Below are 20,678 nucleotides of genomic sequence, written 5' to 3'. Positions count from 1 at the left end.
GAAGCTGTGCTTGTTTCTTGGCCCATGATTGAAAACTCTATTTCACAAGTCTGCAAGAACTTGTGCACAACAGTGATGAGTGATTGCTTTAGTCACCACCAGAGAAAGTAAATGCATTGACTGATGCGATGGGTTTAAATACAGGTGTTCATAATAGGCATCCTATTGTTGTGCTTGTCCCCCTTAATCTTATACTCTGCCAGTTTCCTTTCTTCCCTCCCTCTTTCCTCTTCCTTTGTCTCACTCTTCCTTTGCTTAATGGCTTCTCGCCAAATGTCATGCAGAGTCTTGCCGATGACATCATTCTCCTCATTATCAACAGCTGCCTGAAAGCCCGAAGCACCCAGAATCAAGCAGCCGAGTTCTTCTTTTTTCATTCAACTTTATTCGCTGTTGTAAAAGACAAGCTGCTCTCAGAGTCTGTGCCAAAATAATGAGCTGTTCTAAAAAAGATTAATACTCAGCATGGTGAACACATTATGTACTGTTGCTTTGTTAAGGAAGTGGGACTAAGGATATCTTCAACATTATCTGTAGAAGATAGAAAAAGCTGCAGTCAGTTTTACTGCTCATATAATGGATTGAAACTGCACTCGGGTTGAAAAAAGAAACCAGATGTGAGGGTTTTTTTGTTTTCTATGCACGAGAGTGCACATGTTTATGTGAGATATATTTATGGTCCATATGTCCAGAAAAAGTAAATACCTGATCTATAAAGGTGAAACAAATAGAATATGTCAACTCTGACATTAGCAAGACAGACTGATTTATGATAACACCTGGACCTACACACTAGATACAGATGTGTTTATCTCACATCGCTTATCTCTTTATCTAACTTTTATCTTTTTATTTTTTAAACTGCATAACCTGGAATTACTTTCTCAAGCCTGGATGCCTTGTTATAAATGCCCAATGCATGAATTCTTTTATTATGAATTTTGACCTTAACCTTTGACCTCTACAATCTGATCAGTTCAGCCTTGAGTCTAAGTGAATGGTTGTGCCAAATTAAATAAATAAATAAATTCCTCCAGTCATTCATTAGCACATTCGTGATTGGGATGGATGTGCGGTCAAAGGGACCCTGACCTTTGACCTCTTTTTACCAAAATCTAATCAGTCATCTCCGCTGTTTCCATTGATTGTTGGAGGCTGAAAACTGCAAGCTTACATCCACTAATATGCATTTTTCTTTACAGTTACTAAGCAATAAACTGAATTAATCCCATTTGACTTCTCATATTTGGTATCAAGGTGACATAAATCCTTTACAAAAAGAGAATACATGTAAGAATAGTAACAGCATGAGTGTGCAAGACAAGTCATCATAGTCATCATTTACAGAATAGGAAGCATGCATCCATCGGTATGTGCACCAGTATTATCTGCTTACCTTTAAAGAAGACGAACCTGCCATCATGTCTCTCATATGCAGCATCAATGTCGCCAGGGAGACCCCTCCAAAAGTGACCGATTGGCATGGGGTAGTTATCCAGAACCCTGTTCCTACGCACACGCCAGAACCAGCGGCCCTGAGGGGACACAGTACGAAAGTTTGGCTTAGTTTCTTATCTTTTCAGTTAGTTTTAAGAACTCGCTCCTAGCTGAGACTCAAGGAAATACAACGACTGCGAAGTAAATCGATGACAGGAGTGCAGGAGGGGAAGAGCTTCATATCACATCCTTAGCTTTAAAAACAATTCTATTCAGAGAACATGCAAAAAGACACAATAAGAAATATTTTCTCAAGTCATCCATGCAGTCACCCCAGCTGAGGTCACATACACTGTTGCTTTTTTGTCCTCTATGCGAAGCAAACTGAGCTCTGCAGGATAATTAGTCCAGAATGTACAATAAACTAACAATAGCAGAACACTAGCAGGCTAATAATAGTCAGTCTCTGCTCTGCTGGTTTTATCATGTTCCCTCACTGCAGTCTCTCTGTTGATCAGTCTGCCATGAGATGCACTTTAATAAAGAACTGTGGTGTTTGTTCGTCACGTCAGTGACACAAAACAAAGAAAAAGAAAAAGCATATTTTTACCCTTCATGACACTTTGGTTAGTGAACACTCATATCTACTGCAAACAAGCAGCAGACAGAGTTTAACCAGCAGCCCCTCGACTCATTCATAACTGGTGAGTCAGTAGCCCTGCTTGTCCTGGATGCTATAACAGTAAAATGCTGGGTGCTGCTTCTTTCTGGCAAGCACTGCTAGTTTTGTCCTTCATGCAGGACACACTCGCAGACAGCACGGCGCGGCACAGAACAGAACACACTGGAGATGTGTTGGTGAGTGAGACAGAACAGGGCTGAATCCAACTGGATGCTCAACCGTTTGTCTGGTCGGACAGCTCCTTTCCTACAGAATTAACCATATTAGAGCAGATCTCAGTGTGGGAGTTTCATTACTGAGAACTGCTCAGTGTGCTGGCTCTCTTTATGTCGAGACCTTCTGCTGTGAAGTGGACAAAAGAAAGAAACTTTTCCTGAAGAATGACAGCACCTTTTTTCCTTTAATGAACAGGACTCCATAGAGAAAAGAGTGGAACTGGTGTGCTCCGAATTACTCCTACTCATTCAGGGAGCAATTTTGTCTGTGCAGAATAATAGCAGAGAAAACCAATGTCATATCATTTATTTGAATTTGGACGAAAGCTGACCGACAGACAAATGTTTCCACGCATAAAGCCACACTTTCCTTGGCTAAAAAGGAAGAAATAAAGACGACTGTATTATAATATTACAACCTTGCAATTAACTTTCAGGCCAAGCTGGGGAGGAGTGATAGAGAGAAATTTGAATAAATGATAATTACAGCTCAAAATCAACAAACCTTGATATAACCACATGAATAAATCTAACCATGAATATATATTTATTGCTTTTTGTCTGCATTTGCTCTGATCAGGTAATTTCTATTTTTGAAGCTCATTAAGAACTGGTTAATTTTGGACAATGAATAATAATGTCTCATGACGTTAATGAAACCCATGAAGACAGACATTAACGTCTGCGATGAAACCCAAGAGTACAAATATAACTGCTTGACCATGTGTAGCATATGTCCAGCCAGTCAGATTTCAGAGTGTGTAATGACTGGTCAGTGTCGCACACACTTAAGAGTCCAAGACAGGAGCTATTCATAGACTGATCTGAGTACTTGGGGAGGGAGGGGGGGTGCAGTGGTCTGCTGTGTGGACTACAAAGCAAATGAAAGATCCCACAAGCAAGAAATATTCACATCTGTGTGTTTTTTCAGCTCTGCAAACACCCCAGATCAAGTTTGCTATCTACAGCTGCTGTGAGCCCTAATGCTTCAGTTCAATGTCAGACGTCAAAACAGCAGAGCAACATTTCTGGAGGTGAAACTGAGGCTTCTTTAAAGTAAAGCCTGCATGTCCCCTGCCCCACTCCGTATAATATCTGCAGCTCTCTTCACTAGTCAATGCTATCAACACTGGACACCTTTTCTGGCCTCTCCCATGGAAACACCTAATTACTTATCTTTGCAGAGCTGCACTATGTATAAACCAACGCCAGAAAAAAGAAGATCTGAAATGGATGGGAGGAAATGGAGCCCTACTTGCTGCTGAAAGTTCAATAAATTCAATTGAACACACAGCACCTGCACAGTGAAAAAGTACTGGAAAAGCTGATTAAATAATATCAAAATACCCATATAATAAATAATGAGAGAGGAGCTGCAGCCAATAACACGATCAGTTTAAATACTAGCATCTACAAGACAAATCTCATAAAGGTTAAGACTCAGTTAATATCTAACTGCTGCCGCAGCTAATGTTTTGTGTGGGCCCAGAGGCTCTTTAAACACCTGACCAACCCTCAAACCCTTTTAACTGTTCTCAGTCTCATAAAAGAACACCAGCTCCGTGGGTTTACAATCCACAAGCACCTGATTGAAAACAGACCCCTTGTTGGCTGCGTACACGCCATTTGTCGTAACTCGTTTCTCAGGAAAATAATAACTAATATATTGAAACGGTGGAGTTGTCATGAAAGCTCCTTTCCTGGAAGATGACTTAATTTCCAAGGAAGGTCATACTTGGAAATAAACTCATGGTGGCAGAACTTTTCCATGTATTGCTTAATGAAGCACCCTGAAGCAGTTGCTGTGATTTGGCGTTATATGCATAAAAAATTGAATTTAATTGAATTTAATGTTCACAACATTACAAAGACTCTCAATTTCTTAATCCGCAAACCATTTACCTTGAAGACAAACATCTCTCCTCGGAGCATAGCAACAGTGTCAAAGTTTCCCTCACAGATATTGGGTCCATAATGATCTGGTCTTTCGGTGGTCCTGGGCCTATCAGGTTGCCGAGGAGGTGTTTGAGGTGGTCTGGGCTCTGGGCGACGTGGTGCCACTGTAGGCAAGGCCTGGGTGGGACTGCTGTCAGGAGGACCTTCAGGAAGTCACAGACACAATACTTTAAACTGAGTGGATAACTGGTCACAATTTAATATCAAGAATAAGATTTCATGTCTGTATCATTTAAAAGATACGTGTGAGGATTAAAAATAAACTCCTACCATAGATCTGTTGTATCCCCCGCCGGTCATCCTCTGGCAACTGGAAGTTCTCCGTTTCCATCCACTGGTAGAAGGGAGCCATGATGGCTAGAGGATTGTTGGAATGTTCTAAGCCCAGGGCGTGTCCCAGCTCGTGGACTGCTACCAGGAAGAGGTCATTACCTGTATGAATGAGAGATAAGTTAGAATAAAAGAGGAGAGAGGCAAACAAATAAAGGGCTCACAAAAGCTAACCGAGTTCAAGTTGCACTGCAGTACAAAATGCAAGATGGAAACCCCCAACAAAGTAAACCACACCCAGTGCTTGCTTAGTGGGTTCAATCCAGTCTCAAAGTTTCCACAATCTCTATCCCTAAACATAGAGAGATTTTTATAGGCAGAGGATTTAACAAATTGGTAATATCAGACACAATAGCCTTTAAGATAGAGATTTTCCTGTTGTGAAGATTTTATTTCTTGTCATGAAGAACAAAGATGTCTGGATCTTTAGTTTCTTGGATTATGTGGATGTATCAAGATTCTCAAATTCACAGAACGCTCAGTTTGCTTGGGGCGTAGGTGTTGTAGAGTTCAGTCATTGTTAGAGTCATGAAAATGTTGTTATCAAAGTGTAAACACAACACTCTTTACAGAGTTCTGTGTCGTAAACTCAGCTTGTCTCCACAGTCACTACACTTCAATGCACCAGCTGTGCACACATCTTCACATCCTCCAGGCAGAATGTGTAGTTTCCACAGCATTCGCAAGCACATCTGCAACTAGGGCTGGGCGATATGGTCTAAAAGCCATATCGCGGTATAATTTGAAGCATGTGGGGTAACGATATATATCGCGATATATTCTGTTCTTCTGTATAACGTATTTTCCACATTATAAGGGGCACTTAAAATCCTTTAATGTGCCTTATCTATGGATTCTGGTTGTGCTTACTAACCTTGAACCGATTTCATGTGGTATACAGCGCACAGAAATCTGGCAAAAATGTTTTAGTACGACTTTGGTAAGCTACGAAGCTGCACCACTTGTTGGATTGTCGGAGCATTACGGCTGCCGTAATCAGGAGCCCTGCGGAGTAATTTGGGTCCAAAACTCCGTCTGCTTCAGGTCCCAAAGTCAAACGAACACTGCAGCATCACTGAGAGTTAAAAACTAAAACTAAATTCTTTCATCTTTAATAAAATGATCAGCATTGCTGCTTTACCAGGTGTAACAATTAAGTTTAACATCCAGGCATTCATGAAAACAGAATTTATTAAATCCAGTAAGCAGGAAGCAAGTTTCCACCTAAACATGATGCGCCATGTTCTGACTGAGAGATTTCTAAAAAACATTAAAACATACAGCTGCTATCACTTCCAACATAAATGAAGACAGAAAACTAAACAGCAGTGACTTTTGTAGGGTTACTGAAGTTGGACTAGCTGATATATAATTGTGTCCTACTTGATCGCTAGTGACACAGCTATGTTAGCATAATATTAGCATAATATAAACAGTGAAGCTGGAGGATGAACGCTAACGTTTTTCCACTCGATAAAAGTGCTCCTTCTCTTTGTTATTACTGTCGCCCGGCATAATTTGCAGAAGATATTGCTTGTAGCCGCTGCCATGCTTTCAACCAAAACAGGCGCAGCTTGATGACACCATCAACATGTGCTATCGCAGTAGAGCGGTATAGTCAAAATCTCTACCGTTCGCCAGATTTGTATCGTTTCTACCATATACCGTTCATACCGCCCACCCTTATCTGGAACCAAGTGTAATTTTCAACTTGCAGCAAGTTCTATTAACATTGACCCTCCAACATGCAGTCGATCTTTCGAGTAATCCATCCAACTGCAATCCAAGATGGTGGAATTGGAGTTTGTTCGACCACAGGAGACCATAAGAGAATCAAGGAAGCTGAGAGACATCAAGGGCCACAACATTGTGACCTGACCAGCAAGCCCACAGCAAAACACGAGAAAGGAAGTACTGTGGTAGGTGATTAACAACTTTCAAACTAAGAGCAAGGGGACTGTCTGGTGGTAAACTGATCATTGTCTTTGACGGATGAAAAATCCCAAATAAATCACAAAATATTAAACAATACATAAAAACTGTTGGTTTACAGACATACAGGGATGATCAAAGTTCATGAAAAAACTGGGGATGTATAACTTTGTACAGAATGATGGAAAATTCAACATGCATTCTTGAGCATCTTACACATACATGACAGAACAACGTATAACAAGTCTACGTATCTGTAACATATCAGATAAAACGAATAGGAACGTCTGTTCATTCTTTTCTATTTATCACACAAAAATCTCCTTAGATCTAAAACATTAATCACACACAGGCATGCTAATGACTGCTGATATGAATCTGTATGCATTTCTGTCCCGTTTAACCCACCAAGACATCCTGTTATCCACTGCCACTGCAATAATATCACTCTGTGCAGCTGTGACGTAGTGACCACTGCAGACCAACATCCTCTCAGAACAAAAGACTACTTTGAGATTTTTTTTTAAAGAAAAATAGAGAGAAACCAGGTTTACATTTTTCATGTCATATTCTATAAGTTCATCTCTAAAGCGAAGCCAGCACACAGCTGGGTACTTCCCTTCCAGTCAATACCTCTTTGTTGCTTTTCACCCTAGGCTCCGGCCTGAGCGACCTTTGAACTTCCTACCCATTTTGTTCACCCTATAATTGGCCATACAGATTGGTCAGATTGGTGCCAGTGACATCATGCTGTTGGGTGTACTGGTGATGTCACTGCTGTACGTGGAACAGAAGGGGGGGGGGTGCTGTAGATTCCTTATTTTGTGCATCTCCTCATTTCCTCTTTGAAACACACACAGGATGCACACAGTTCATCTTGTAATTCCAGAGTCACATGAATGTCCTCACGGCATGCTAAGCGCCAGCTAACACTCGAGGGGAGAAAATAGAAGAGGGTAAGACAGAGTGGTAGAGATAGCTCAGGATGAATGAAGAGAGATAAAGAGCCCTTTGTGAGGTAACTGTGACTACCAGTTTGAAAGAGAAAAGCAAGATTGCACTTCAAATGCTTTAGCCTGGTTAGGTTCAGCCGGTTCCTCTACTGCTAATTCACACACATACATTTGACCTATTTCAACTCCCTAAAGCTTTGTTCCCTTGTTTATCATGCCTCACACCTCATTCATCCTCCACAGGGAGACTATCAGTGTAAAAAAGGGCAGACTAAAGCACCACCTAGACAACCAAAATCCACTACCCAAGTTTGCTCTGCCTTTTGCCAGAAACTTACTCATCAAAAAGCTTCTGACCTTTTCCCGTTACCAGCTTACCACATTTTATCTGAGAGAAAGGTGTTTGAGTTTTGTGGATAACGTGTAAAAGCTGTTTTTGTTTTCCCTGCCAGAAAGCCTGATTAATCACACTGTGCGTCACAAGGTTCACACCAAAACTCTTTAGCCTAGTAAAAGAGCTCTTTCTGAAGCTGAGGTCAAGGAAAGGGAAAGAAAACACCATGATGAGTGGATCAAATGCATTTGTGCTTTATCGTCAGCTGCTGTCTATAATTTTTTATGCCGAACTATTGATTGCTAAGCTGTGTTTGTCCAGAGCGTTCTCACTCCCGAGGTGTAACATGTCGACGTTTTGTCACGTCCCGCGGCGTTCCTGAGGAACGCGAAAGGAGACCTTCGGCGTTCTTATGGTACGCGGCGGGTTATGGCTGGAATCCAGTGCAATGACGCTCCCGCGGTAATAGACGTTCCAGCCCTGTATTCCAGCCCTAAACCTAACCTTATCCCTAGCCCTGACCATAACCTTATTCTTGACCTTAACCAGGACTTTAATGATGTTAAATAGCGTGTTTCTAAGTGATTTGAAGAAAAAGAGCAAACATGTGTAGATTCAGTCCAGACGGTTCTCATATTTCCTCTTTTTTCCGAGGTCGTCATTTAGGAACGTGGTGGGTAGCCGAAAACGTAATATGGTGACGATTTGTCACCTAGCGTAAAATGTTACGCTTTGGGAGTGAGAACGGGTTGGTTTGTCTGATACAACTCAAAAAGAGGTCAGAGGTGAGAGCTCATTTTGTTCTGAGGACCCTTCAGCAAAGCATATGCTGACTAAGGCTTTAACGTCACTCTTCAAGTCTCGCTTTTTCTTTCAGCACATCTGCTGCTCTAAGAATAATCTTCTTTCTGCACGTTAGACAAATAACCCCTGTTATGTTGACTAAAAGTCTTCATCAACATCATTTCTTTGTTTCATTGTGTTCATTTGAACTCGTCCTAAAATGGGACCAGACAAACTGATTTATTATTTCAGCCTTTTTCAGTCCACTGACTTTAGTTACTACTAACAGCTAATCCACATATTTTTTGACCATTTTTTTTGAAAAAAAGTTGAAACTATTATGCGTCAATTATTTTATTATGCAAAAAAATTCAATTGGTTTGTCCATATAGCTATCCATTCAATTGTTAGAAACCTGTATTTGTAATTGTATTTCTAATTTTAACCTGTTATTATTTATCCATTATAGTTACAATTAAAATTATACAATTTTGACTGCTAACCATCCAACATGAACTTCAATTGAAAGTGGAAGAAAATGGGTGGACTACATATATGATATTTAAAGGTTTAAAAAACTGAGAAAGAAAATTGTTGCTGTTAAAAATAAATACTTGTGACTTTCAATTGTCACTCCATCAGGCACATACTAGACCAGGGGTGGGGAACTCCAGGCCTCAAGGGCTGGTGTCTTGCGAGTTTTAGAGCTCACCCTGGGTCAACACACCTGAATCAAATGATCAGTTCATTGCCAGGCCTCTGGAGATCTTTTAGACATGTTGAGGAGGTAATTTACCCTTTAAATCAGCTATGCTGGATCGAGGACACATCTAAAACCTGCAGGACACTGGCCTTTGAGGCCTGGAGTTCCACCACCCCTGTACTAGACCAATCTGCATGACCTCTGTCCTCCGAAAGAAAATAACAAAGAAAAACTTGCATGTCACATAAAAGGCTACATTTTTGACAAGACTGACTACTTAGACACAGCAACTAAAGTGAAGACCACAATGAAATTTAGCGGCACTTTGCTTTCAAGCGGTGTAAGTAGCATGGTGCAGCAAAAAGACCAGTCTCCACATCTCCCAAGTGGAACACACTCCCACTTAGAGTGGCATTCCATCCATCCCTGTGAACCTGCAACACATCCCACACACAACTGATCACACAGATACAGGCTTGTACATGCACACACACACAATACTTAGCTGTGTATGTCAGCTGGATACGCAGATAACAGACAGGCCAAAAAAGGCTTTTGTTGAAAAGTAAAGTCCCCATTTAATCAGCAACAGCATTTTTGTCATTCTTCACTTCTGCATATAACTAGCTTAGTGCTTGTCACTGTTGTTAAGGTTTTTAACTGGTCAACATGGGCTCATCCTACCAAAGGATGCCTGAGGGCGTAAATATGAGCATAAAATATTTGACTTACTTCGATATGATCCGTCTAACAATTTGTCTTTAAAGCCAATAACTGCTAGAAGCAGCATCTACACCCAGACCAAGCTAGAAACGAAGCTTCTTCTCTCATTAACCCAGAATTATTACATTATGGTGACTTATAGAATAGTTTTTCCTCCGGACATAACGCCTGTTTAAGTCGGTCCTTAGTGAATCCTCTAATGGGATCACTTCTTGATACAGTATTATTTTCAAAATCACATAAAAATGGGCAGCACCATCCTGATCTGTTCTGCATCTGTTGTAATCATTCAGTATACAAATGACTAAGACAGAATGGGTAAATATACTTTGTAGCTTTTTAGGGTGAGTAATAATTTATCTTAAAGTTTGGCAGGTCACCTCAGGGTCTTTTCAGGTATGAGGAAGTTAGAATTCAACCTTTTTTGTATGGGATATTAAATAAAAAGACAATATACCCCTTCCAAGTAAGCATACTAGTACTGGCTCAAATTTAACAGTGAGGCAAATTACGAGTTTTTGACTCAGTGTAAGAACATTGTCCAGATGGGTTTACCAATGTGGCTACATGACTAAAAACATTTATGATCCAAGTTAAATTATGAACAGTTTTGATTTTTTTAAGACCTTCTAATAGTAAATGCGTTTTTAAGACATTTTGAGAATTTATTTTAGAATTTTTGTTTTTAGGGGAGAGTCATGGCTATGGCTCTAGTCAGGACAAAGATGCTAACATTATCACTTGGGGTGTATTTCAAATTTATAGGGAGTTCATTAGGATAAAGACTGAGAGATGTCACAGGGAGTCCACTTTTAAAGGTAAGTGGAGCAGTCGAGCCTGACAAATGAGAGATGATGTAAGTGGCTGAGTCTTGCCAACTCCAGTTAGCTGTGGGGGAAATCCACGGGGACAGCTGTTATATAGATCCATTACAACCGACACAACATGACACGACCAGTGATGAAAACTGCTCATCAGCTGGGCCTCCACAAAAACGCCTCAATCATCCACTTCTACAAAGAATTTAACCAAATAACACACTGTTGATATCCAAACCCTTAAGACAAAAGCCACAAAACAATATGTCTCTTGGCAATAAAACGTTCTCCTATATTATCAGCCAAGATGATTTTTAAAGTCTAAAAAATAATAAAATCCATAATGTAACAGATTGACAGAAATCTTTTACCTTGTACATTATGGTTCCCTATGGTCCATGGTTCATCAGAGTCAAAATGCGTGTCTCCACCCATTCCAGGTCCAGGGAAGTAGGCATGAGCCAGAAAGCCCCCCTCCCCATCAAAAGGAGAGCTGTCTCCATGAAAACCTGAAGCGAAGAAGATCATGATGTCGGGCTCCTTACGGCGTCCATATTTGATGTCCTGGTAGGGGATTTCGTCAAAGCTCAGTGGGGTGACCCTCTCCCAGACTTTAAAGGCCCGCCTGATGGCCTCAAACGAGTTATACTCTCCAATTTTTGGAGTGTAGTTCTGAATACTATGGGGAAAAAGAGAGAAATAGAAAAAGGAGAGTGGCCAATATAAGTTTGAAGTAAAATGTATTAAGCATTAATGTTTTTCATTTATATGCTGTTAGAAATTGTCAGTGTCTGGAAAGTTTGAAGAAGATGAGAGCAAAGATCTTCAGACGAGGCAAGTTTGAGTTCTAGCACACTGCGGCAAATGTATACTTAATACAAAAAACATAAAAAAAGCAACATATAAAAGCCGACTTTACTCAAGCCTCAAACAGACAGAGATTACATTCACTTCCTCTCTGTACTGTACATTTGTGGCAGATCGGCTCATCTTTGTTGTTACCTGTAAGTGAGGTGCTTTTTGTTCCATTTATGTCCAGTGAGGGCATAACGTTTCCGCCGAACGTTGGTTTTGATCTGGCCTCCAAACTTGTCAGGCACACCGCAGCGGGGTCTCTTCATAGCACTGTAGGAGATGAAAGAAGTGGTGTGTGTGTGTGTGTTTATGTTGAGAGGATGAAGCAACCAAGAGAAGAGATGAAGGGGAGCATTACATTAAACCTTCTTGTACTGCTATATTTTCGTGAGCAGTTTGTCTGAAACAGCTATCTGTTCTTTCACACTACAGAGGATTTTTTTTTTTTACCAGTTTTCTGAGACAAATCAATGAATAAAGGATTAAAATGGATTGTTTAGTTAAAATTTAGGACTCGTGTGTACTGCCAGTTTATTTGGGCCTCATTAATGGATATACTGTACTAAAACATTACAGTTAAGTCATGCTGACCTTAGAGTTTGAGCGTCGATCTGTCCAGTGACCTCCAAATCGTAGAATCGCTGCATGTCGCTGATAGCGTCGGACAGGATCTGAGCTGATCGCATGGTCGACATCTGTCTGCTAGCCTGGGGCAGGTAACCGTACATCCTCAGCCATGCCTATAATCAACATTACAAAAACTGTATCATCTGGAGCATGTTTATTTGAATTTAAGCTCATTAGAAAGAACTAAATATTATCAAAAATAGCATACTTTTCATTTTAACAGCTTAGTCTACACAGACAAGCCTGTGGAACAAGAGACTTTTAAGAAGAACACAGCAACAGCTGTTTTATAAGCATATTAGCAGTTAAAGCACTGAAGAGCTAAAAACCATAACGTCTGACTTCTACTTGGCTTCTGTAACATGTTGACATGTTGCCTTGATCTTTGTGGGAAAGCTGCTCATATTTATTATTTCTGCAAGTGTACAATCCTGGTTTCCCACCAAGCCTGAGCTGACCCACCATATTTTTGGTGGGTTAATATATTTTCTTAGCTTACTTTTCCTGTTTCTGTGCATAGAAATGTCTCAAAGGCATTTGCTATACCTCGTACTGTTTTACCTGTTCACATGATAACTGTCCACTTATGTCACCTATTCAAAGTAGGTTAAACACATTCATCACTGTATGTAAACAGGGTTAAATGTGACTGAGTGTGCTTGTGTAGGCCATGCTGGAAGTTGGTAGTACACTCCCCTGTGTGTCTGTTTCCCTCTTCTCTCCGCCTGATCTAATAACTTTTACTGTGTAAACCCTGCCTCTTAAAAAAGTAAATTGCTCTTTCAAAACGTATTCTGCTGTGAGTTGTGCTGTATTTAATGCTTGGTATACAAACTGAAGAAAACTTAGTGGGGCCTTCAGCATGTGATGTATTAGTGGAGCATGAGCCCAGTAGTGTGGAGGGTGGGGGTTAATGACAGACTTGAGGGAGAAAACATGATACTTGTCTCAATCATAGATGACGCAAAGACTATTCCACCTGTTATGTAGAAACCCAATATCACACGCGTTTGTGCACACACACTCACACATACGAACATGCACACACATTCACACATGCAAACATGCACACACATGCACACACAGAAAAACCCCTCCATATTGGGGTAGTCTGTGATACTGACACTCATACACATAGTCACATTCCCAGGGGTAGTTCAGGGACTTGTTACTGTGTGTGTGTGTCTGCACGTTTGGTAACGCATGTGCTATAGCTACGTCTCTGTTCTCAGCTCTCAAGATCACACCCATCTTACACAATGCAAAATGCTACCTGATAAAGGCCTTTATTTACTTGACCACTCCTTCAGAGGCATAAACTGACTCGTCCTTTTCAATGTTTTTTTCTTTTTGTCTCACATTCATCTTATAACCATGATAGGCTTGTTACCCCTCCCCCTGCAGCTTGAGCTGGATAAGGGGAAGAAAACCGAATGATGGATTAGTGGATGATGGTAATAAACAAGCCATAAGGGCAAATGCTACTACTTCACAGTGGACAAAACAAGAAATACTTTGCCTGTTTGTGTTCTTCTATGATTAGATGAGATGAACTACCATAAAGGGAACATAACGCCTGACTGATTATTCACTCCAGGTTCTCATGGCATTTCATGAGCTCAATTAAGGTAGTGAATGACTCCTGTCACCCTTTAACTTATGGTGTTTGTTGGATCAGCACCTTCTATCTATTTACCTGAAGCCAACAGGTTTGTTTCGTTAAAAAAACTACATATTATTAGGTGCTTCACCAACGTTATACAGCTGCAGATCATTTAGAAAACTCATCTTCCAAAAAAAGATTATCTTTTAGTAAAACACAGTTAGTTTCCCCAAAACCTCACAAGCTCCAGTATTTCTGTGCTTGGTCTGGGTCTTTCAAATGAAAAGGTTCCCAGTGAAAACACAAGTAACACAAAGGTAAAGTACAGTGAGGCAAACAGATCATTATACAGCACCTGAGAGCTTTGTATTTACACTGCGGTCTATTCAATCACCAGCTGAAGTTCAAGCATGAAAAACCAAAGCATTTCAGCTCTAAGCCAGTGAAGCACTTTGGCCCAGGAGCTTCTTCATTCACCACCTTACAGGTTTTAACCAAAGGTTATGTGATCTAATACTTGCCATTTACACACTAATAACATTGTTGTTTGTTTGCATTGGTAAGAAAACCTCAGAACAAAAGCTTTTCTGGCAGTAGAGTCATTTGTTAGCACTGTGATTAAGTGTGCATATGTGTGCGTTCGTGTTTTGGAGCAGGCAGAAGTGTAGAGAGGTCAACTAGATGTGACCCTGACCCGCCTCTGACTTAAGATAAGGAGGTTGCAAACACACACGTACAAACTAACTTACATTTCCTGAAAGACTTATCTAAGGACTCTCTCTCTCTCTTACAAAGTCAAGGCAAAGAAAACAGGTGTTGTTGTTGAAAAGGCGCTCTTTTCCTTTCAATTAACTTTAGCATGTATGTTTTTACTATTTAACAAAGACAGACACCCCTCTTATACTTTCTACAGCTGCAGTTACTCAAAGATCGGAAAAAATGTTGCCATTAGAGAATGCACACCAGGCTGCACGTTTCACTTCTCAATTTGTAAATGTTAAATGTCAAAAACACATCACCCAAATGACAGAGAATCTGTAAAAAGAATTACTTTTCACTTCATCTCAGCAAATGCTCTTCACATTTCCTACTGCCCATCAAAGCAAACCAAGCAGTTTGCAACACTGTAATAGAGCAACCAATGGACAATTGACCAGAGCAGGCACAGAGGAAGGAGCAGTGGAGAGAAATATCAATTTCTATAAAAGCATGCACACACACACACACACACTGAGTGGGTGAGCCGAGAAAGACCCTGAGTTTATTTCCCTCTATGCAGAAGACTGAATATTTTTTTCACAGCACTGTATATCACAGAACAGTTTACCATATCTATGCTGCCTAAGCCCAGCCAGATTTAACTGAGGCTGCCCACTGAGTGCACAATGCACTGATAGAAACTCTGCAATGCAAAGAAAAGTCTGCCTTCTAAAGAATCTTTTGTCATGTCAGCCACTTGCTTTTCTCCTCTGTGATCAGCATCTCCACATGGTTGCTGTAATAATACCTGATAAAAACAGTAATTGCCTTCATGCTAGAGCTGGGCAATAGAACGATAACGATATGTATTGCGATATAACTTTCTCGATAGAAAAATTAAACTATCGCGATAGACCTCGCCGCTCTTGTCCTCTTAAAAAAAAGAACAGCCAATCCAAATTAAGTAGCGCAGAGCCGAACCAATCACAGCCGCAGCGTCACGTCACGTGACTTGTTACGTACAGCGTAAGTGCCAAGCCGCACATGTGTATTTGTTTGGGAAGCAGCCAGCCACCGTACCGCCCGGGTAATTAAGGAAAAGAGTGAGCCGACTAGAGAAATCTACCGAGCGTGACCGAAGGTTACCGAAGAGAAAACAGATGATGGTTCCAATGCCGGAGAGATTGTCGAACGGAAGAGCCATAGAAGTTCCGTAGTGTGAAGGTATTTCGGCTATTTCAAGTCTGACAAAAAACAGAGTAGCGTGCACCAGACTGGAAATACAATAAACTGGTGCATGCGCTACGTCCACACGTACCCGGGTATTTTTGTAAACGCAGATTTTTCTATGCGTTTGCACCTTTCGTCCACACGTAAACGGCGTTTTTGGTCACTGAAAACGAAGATTTTTAAAAACTCCATTTTTGCATTTACGTGTGGACTAGAAAAACTGAGAAAACGCAGCGTCAAAGGTGTGCGCATTTTTTGACGTTACACTGTGCGCCACGTTATTGTTTCGGTGAAATGAATTTCTACAATACTGTTAATTCTACTCTCTGCAGTGTTTAAATGCTTACATATACACACAGTTACTGTCCCTCCACACATACGACTCGGTTCTGCTTCTATGCCCCAGCTTTGTTTACTTTTTCCCACCGAGGCTTCTAGACTTCTGATTGGCCAACATTTCTGCACGGTTAGGAATCTAGCGCCACCTGCTGCTTTGGCATGTTCATAGCAGCGTTTCCCTTCATTTCTGCCTTTATGTGTGGACGGGATTATTTTTTAAAACGAAAACGGAAAATCTCCGTTTTCAAAAATACCCGTGTACGTGTGGACGTAGCCTCAGTCTCTGACTGGAAGCGCTAATTCGTCATTCGGCTTTTGTCAGACTAAAGTAACTGTTAAAACTGTTTGAAAAGCTCAGCTATACAACAAGGAGAGATTGAGAATTTCCTTTTAGTTCTCAGTTTATTTGATATTGACAAAAGTTAGTCAATTTTGTCTGTTCTTCTGTAAAACAAACTAAGATTTATTTTTAGAATTAATATTTTGTTTCTAAGTGGAATTGACAATTTAGTCTGTTTCATTTGTTCTATTTTGAAACTTAAACGCTTTAGCGGCTGCCTTTTGTGTAGTTTGCAATATTTGCCTTTATTTATCTGAAAAAGTCTCATGTTCCTTAAGTACATCTACCCTGTTGAACTTATTATGGGAAATAAATTTTTAAATCAAAACAAGCTGCTGATTATTTCACATTTTACTTGTGAGCAACGGCACATTTAAATCTTACAAACATAGTTATTTGGCTTATATCGTGATAGATATCGTTATCGCCTGAAATGAAAAAAACATATCGTGATATGAAAAAATCTCATATCGCCCAGCTCTACTTCATGCCTTTATGTTCAGTGTTTTTGTGGAAGGCATCTGCTGTTGTCTCTACATGTGTTTTCTCTGTCCCATTGCTTTTAAATCTATGTATATTTACAACAGGCTGTTGTCAGGTACAAGGGCAGAGTTTCAGTGCTATTAGGAAGACGTATGGGGGCTTATGAACCCTCACCTCCATCGTCTAAAGTAGTAAAGTACTTCTGCCTGGCTGCTCACTTTCCCTCGTCAGCTGAGCTGAATACAAAACAACGTAAGGAATAGGAGAGGCCTCGTGTGTGTATGTGTGTGTGTGCACGTTGGGCCTCGTCTATTAAATGGTCTTTCAAAGAGTCCTTGAGCTTACCTGCCAAAACCAGACCCAGCGATATACAGGGAGTTGTAAAACCTGGCAGTGTGTGTGTGGAAGTGAGAGAGCATTTGTGTGTGCCCACCACAATGTCAGCCAAGATACTAACAGCTTTTATTCCGAGGCTTGGTCTGCTGCCATCTTTTACCTTCTGACGTCCTACCAAGAGGATGGATAAGTAAATGAGAAGTGTTAGAGAAAGTGAGACCGACAGAGGAGGAGGAAACAGAAGAGATTTGTATTTGTTTAATTTGGAGGGATCAGAAATGCAAGAAGTGCAGCAGTGCAGTCTATCAGTGGGGCTTCATTTGACACATAATGGAAATAAGTTATGTGATTTAAAAAGAAAAATGATGTAAATCTAACCATAACATTAGTCTTATCACAGCTGCTTGTAATGACCTTAAACAAACTACCGTTGGCTCAATGCTCAATAACTAGCTAGTTAATATGAACTAATTCATTCTCACCTATGCTTTAATAATTAAGAATTTCTTGTCTTGTTATCAGCGTTCTTCCATCCAGATCAAAAATACAAACTGAAATTCTCAATCAAAAATCAAGGTATGAACCACACTCTGATTTTACATCCAGACATGTAATTGTAATTTTTAAATTATTTCATGCTGCTAGAAGTGTTATGGGCTAGATTCAGCCCAAGACATATCTCACACAATAGCAAAGCTGAGGTCGGACAGAAGCTGTTGTGGCGTCGGTGTGGATTCAGCAGTCAACTCTTAAGACTTGCATTTCATTTAGACTTCTCTCTTTCTCTCTTTTTGTGAGCTGATCTAAACACTTGTGGTTTGAATCATAAAAAACTGACAAGCTTGCGCTGCAGTTCAAAGGAGTGTCCAGTGCTGAGCAACATTACCCGCTGTTCACATGACAAATAATAACAGCAATAAAAAGTTTAGATTAATCCACAGTGGAGTCAATCATGCAATGATCTGATGTTTAGCATTTTTACCTCAGAGTAATGAAGCGTACAAACTATCTACAAGTTTGCACTGGTTTCTCTCACCATTGAAACACATGATAGGTAAACCTTGATTATTTTAGCCTACAGTAGTCCACAGTTGCGTCACTATTTTTGACACTTCTTGTGGAAAATAGCACAGAATTAACGGCTGTCGCTGTCGTTTATCATATTCAAATACTTGTAAACACAAAAACACATATACACAAGAGCACAATGTCTCTAATGCATGATAAGAAATATCATTCCCCTTCCATCACATCCATGTCTGCACTCCCTCATCCGCTCTCTCTCCCTCTTATTCAAAACTTTTCGCTCACAGTTCCCTCTCCTCAGACAAGAGGGTCCATTGTATTTCCTGACATGCCCTGGAGTCCCAGGCCCAGCATGCATTTGCACAGTGTGTGTGTGTGTGTGTGTCCCAGTTAGAGAACAGCTGTCACATCCAGCCATCACATGCCGCACAGCTGAGACAGAGCGCTACCTTCCCCGTCAACTCCCTCCATCTTTGTCCCTCCTTCCCTCTTTCATAAACAAATCTATCCAATTCCCCTCTGTGTTTCCCTTCTGCTAATCAAAATATCTCAGATTCTTGTCACACACACTAATAATCCCTCTCTTTTTCCCTCTTTTCTTTTAACCTCCCACTTCATCCTTTTTGTCCAGACAGAGTAGGAGTTGGGGCCACATTCTAAAAACACAGCCTGAAGAGAGGATCAGACTTCCAGATAGAGTACTTCAATATGTGTATAGATTTCAAAACAGGTATTTAATTTAATTTTAACACAATACAACACAGATTGGCTTCTTTAAAACAAACCAAAATATATATTATTTAATTTTGTATGTTGATTATGTTGCACAATATACACTCATTTCTTCTTTCTTCCGTTATTACTACTGAAATTCAAGCATATTTTGCACTCACACATTGAAAATACCAAAACATAAATCTTTAGTGAGTGATGGCGAATGCTCTTAGACTTCATTTATTCACTAAAGCAAGTTCTTGCCTCCCATTAAATTGTGTGAAAAATTAGCTGAGTCATCAACAAACAACAGCTCTTCTTCTAAGGTTGTCAAATAACATACTGTAATCTGACAGTCTCCACTCTGCAAGATTTACTGAACAATTTCTGAGTTTTAGACTAAGCGATCAGTTTTTGTGTTGCTGCGAAACACTAAGATTATCTTAGCTGGTCAAGTGGAAAGATGGATGCTACAGGTGCCTATTATAATTTACTTTAAGGCAGCATTTGTATATTTGCAAAATGAATCATAGCGCTTATGGCATAGCACAATTGTTTTCTGCATACTGACTTTAATTGGGTGGGCAAAGCCAAGTAAAGGGTGGAATATTTTTTTTAGTCGTTTGAGAGAACTGCATGATCACATAAGTAATGGGTAATCTCCAAGTTCTTGACAGCAGACCCACCAGGTCACATTTGTGGTGATCATCAGTGACATTTCTTTGCCTATCAAGAGTGACTCTGTTAGAGAAACTCCAGTTTCACTGTTGTGGGCAGCAGCAGGTGACAATATTCTTTGTTCTGCTCTGAAGCTCAGTTGGGCTCACAGACTGTACATAAAAGATGGATCTAGTCACCATCACTTACTGGATAATAAATGTGCATTGTGAAACCTCAACCTAGCTTTATGAATCATCATCAGCTTAGATTTGGGAAACCAGAGGTCACAAGATCATGGAGGATCTGTCGTTGGAACCACGGAACATGGCATAATCTTTCTTTCTTGTGCTAACAGGGGCCAAAATGTACATATTAACTTCCTGTTGTTTTCACTATTATTCACAACTGCCAACTGAGATGATCGCCTCATTATGAAAACGTTTACTGAGGCCCTGTTGGCCACTACAAAGAATACAAGTTGCGTTTCAGACCAGAAACCTCCACCTTTCAAACATCTCCCTGTACAGGGACACTACAACCACACTAATCTGCAGCAGATGATAACTAGAGCCACTGCAGCAAGCTTACTGAGCAGAACAAGGATTGTCACCATCTGGCACAGATGAAGAGAAGCTCACTGATGAAGCAGCTAATTATTGCTCCATTATTTTGAAATCACAAAGTGTATATGTATATATAAATATAGTGTCATTCTTCAGTAAGTGCTGCACTCCACAAATAAACATGCAATTTCTATTTACCATATTAGCTGTTATTACATCAAATGGCAGATTTCTCAATAATTTATTATTATTCATATAATTCTAATTGTCTACATATTACACTAAAACTTATCAACTTCAAAAGTGCAGTTATTTGAGTTATTTTATCATGCCCAAG

General features: G+C 40.2%; 1 protein-coding gene across 1 annotated transcript in view; it reads right to left on the bottom strand.

Annotated features, from left to right (window-relative positions):
- Positions 1–20,678, bottom strand: part of mmp15b (matrix metallopeptidase 15b) — a 33,772-nt gene that overhangs the window by 9,515 nt on the left and 3,579 nt on the right. The window contains exons 2-7 of the mRNA XM_005726324.1: positions 12,313–12,461; positions 11,869–11,991; positions 11,238–11,545; positions 4,561–4,722; positions 4,237–4,433; positions 1,397–1,535 (exon numbers count right to left, since the gene is read on the bottom strand). Coding sequence (XP_005726381.1) covers positions 1,397–1,535; positions 4,237–4,433; positions 4,561–4,722; positions 11,238–11,545; positions 11,869–11,991; positions 12,313–12,461 — 1,078 coding nt within the window. The remainder of the gene's footprint in view (positions 1–1,396; positions 1,536–4,236; positions 4,434–4,560; positions 4,723–11,237; positions 11,546–11,868; positions 11,992–12,312; positions 12,462–20,678) is intronic.

This window comes from Pundamilia nyererei, unplaced genomic scaffold (assembly GCF_000239375.1).
Source record: "Pundamilia nyererei isolate P.nyererei 1_Seehausen unplaced genomic scaffold, PunNye1.0 scaffold00019, whole genome shotgun sequence".
Taxonomy (NCBI): domain Eukaryota; kingdom Metazoa; phylum Chordata; class Actinopteri; order Cichliformes; family Cichlidae; genus Pundamilia; species Pundamilia nyererei.
Note: the sequence above shows the minus strand (reverse complement) of the source record. Positions and strands in the feature narration are given on the sequence as shown.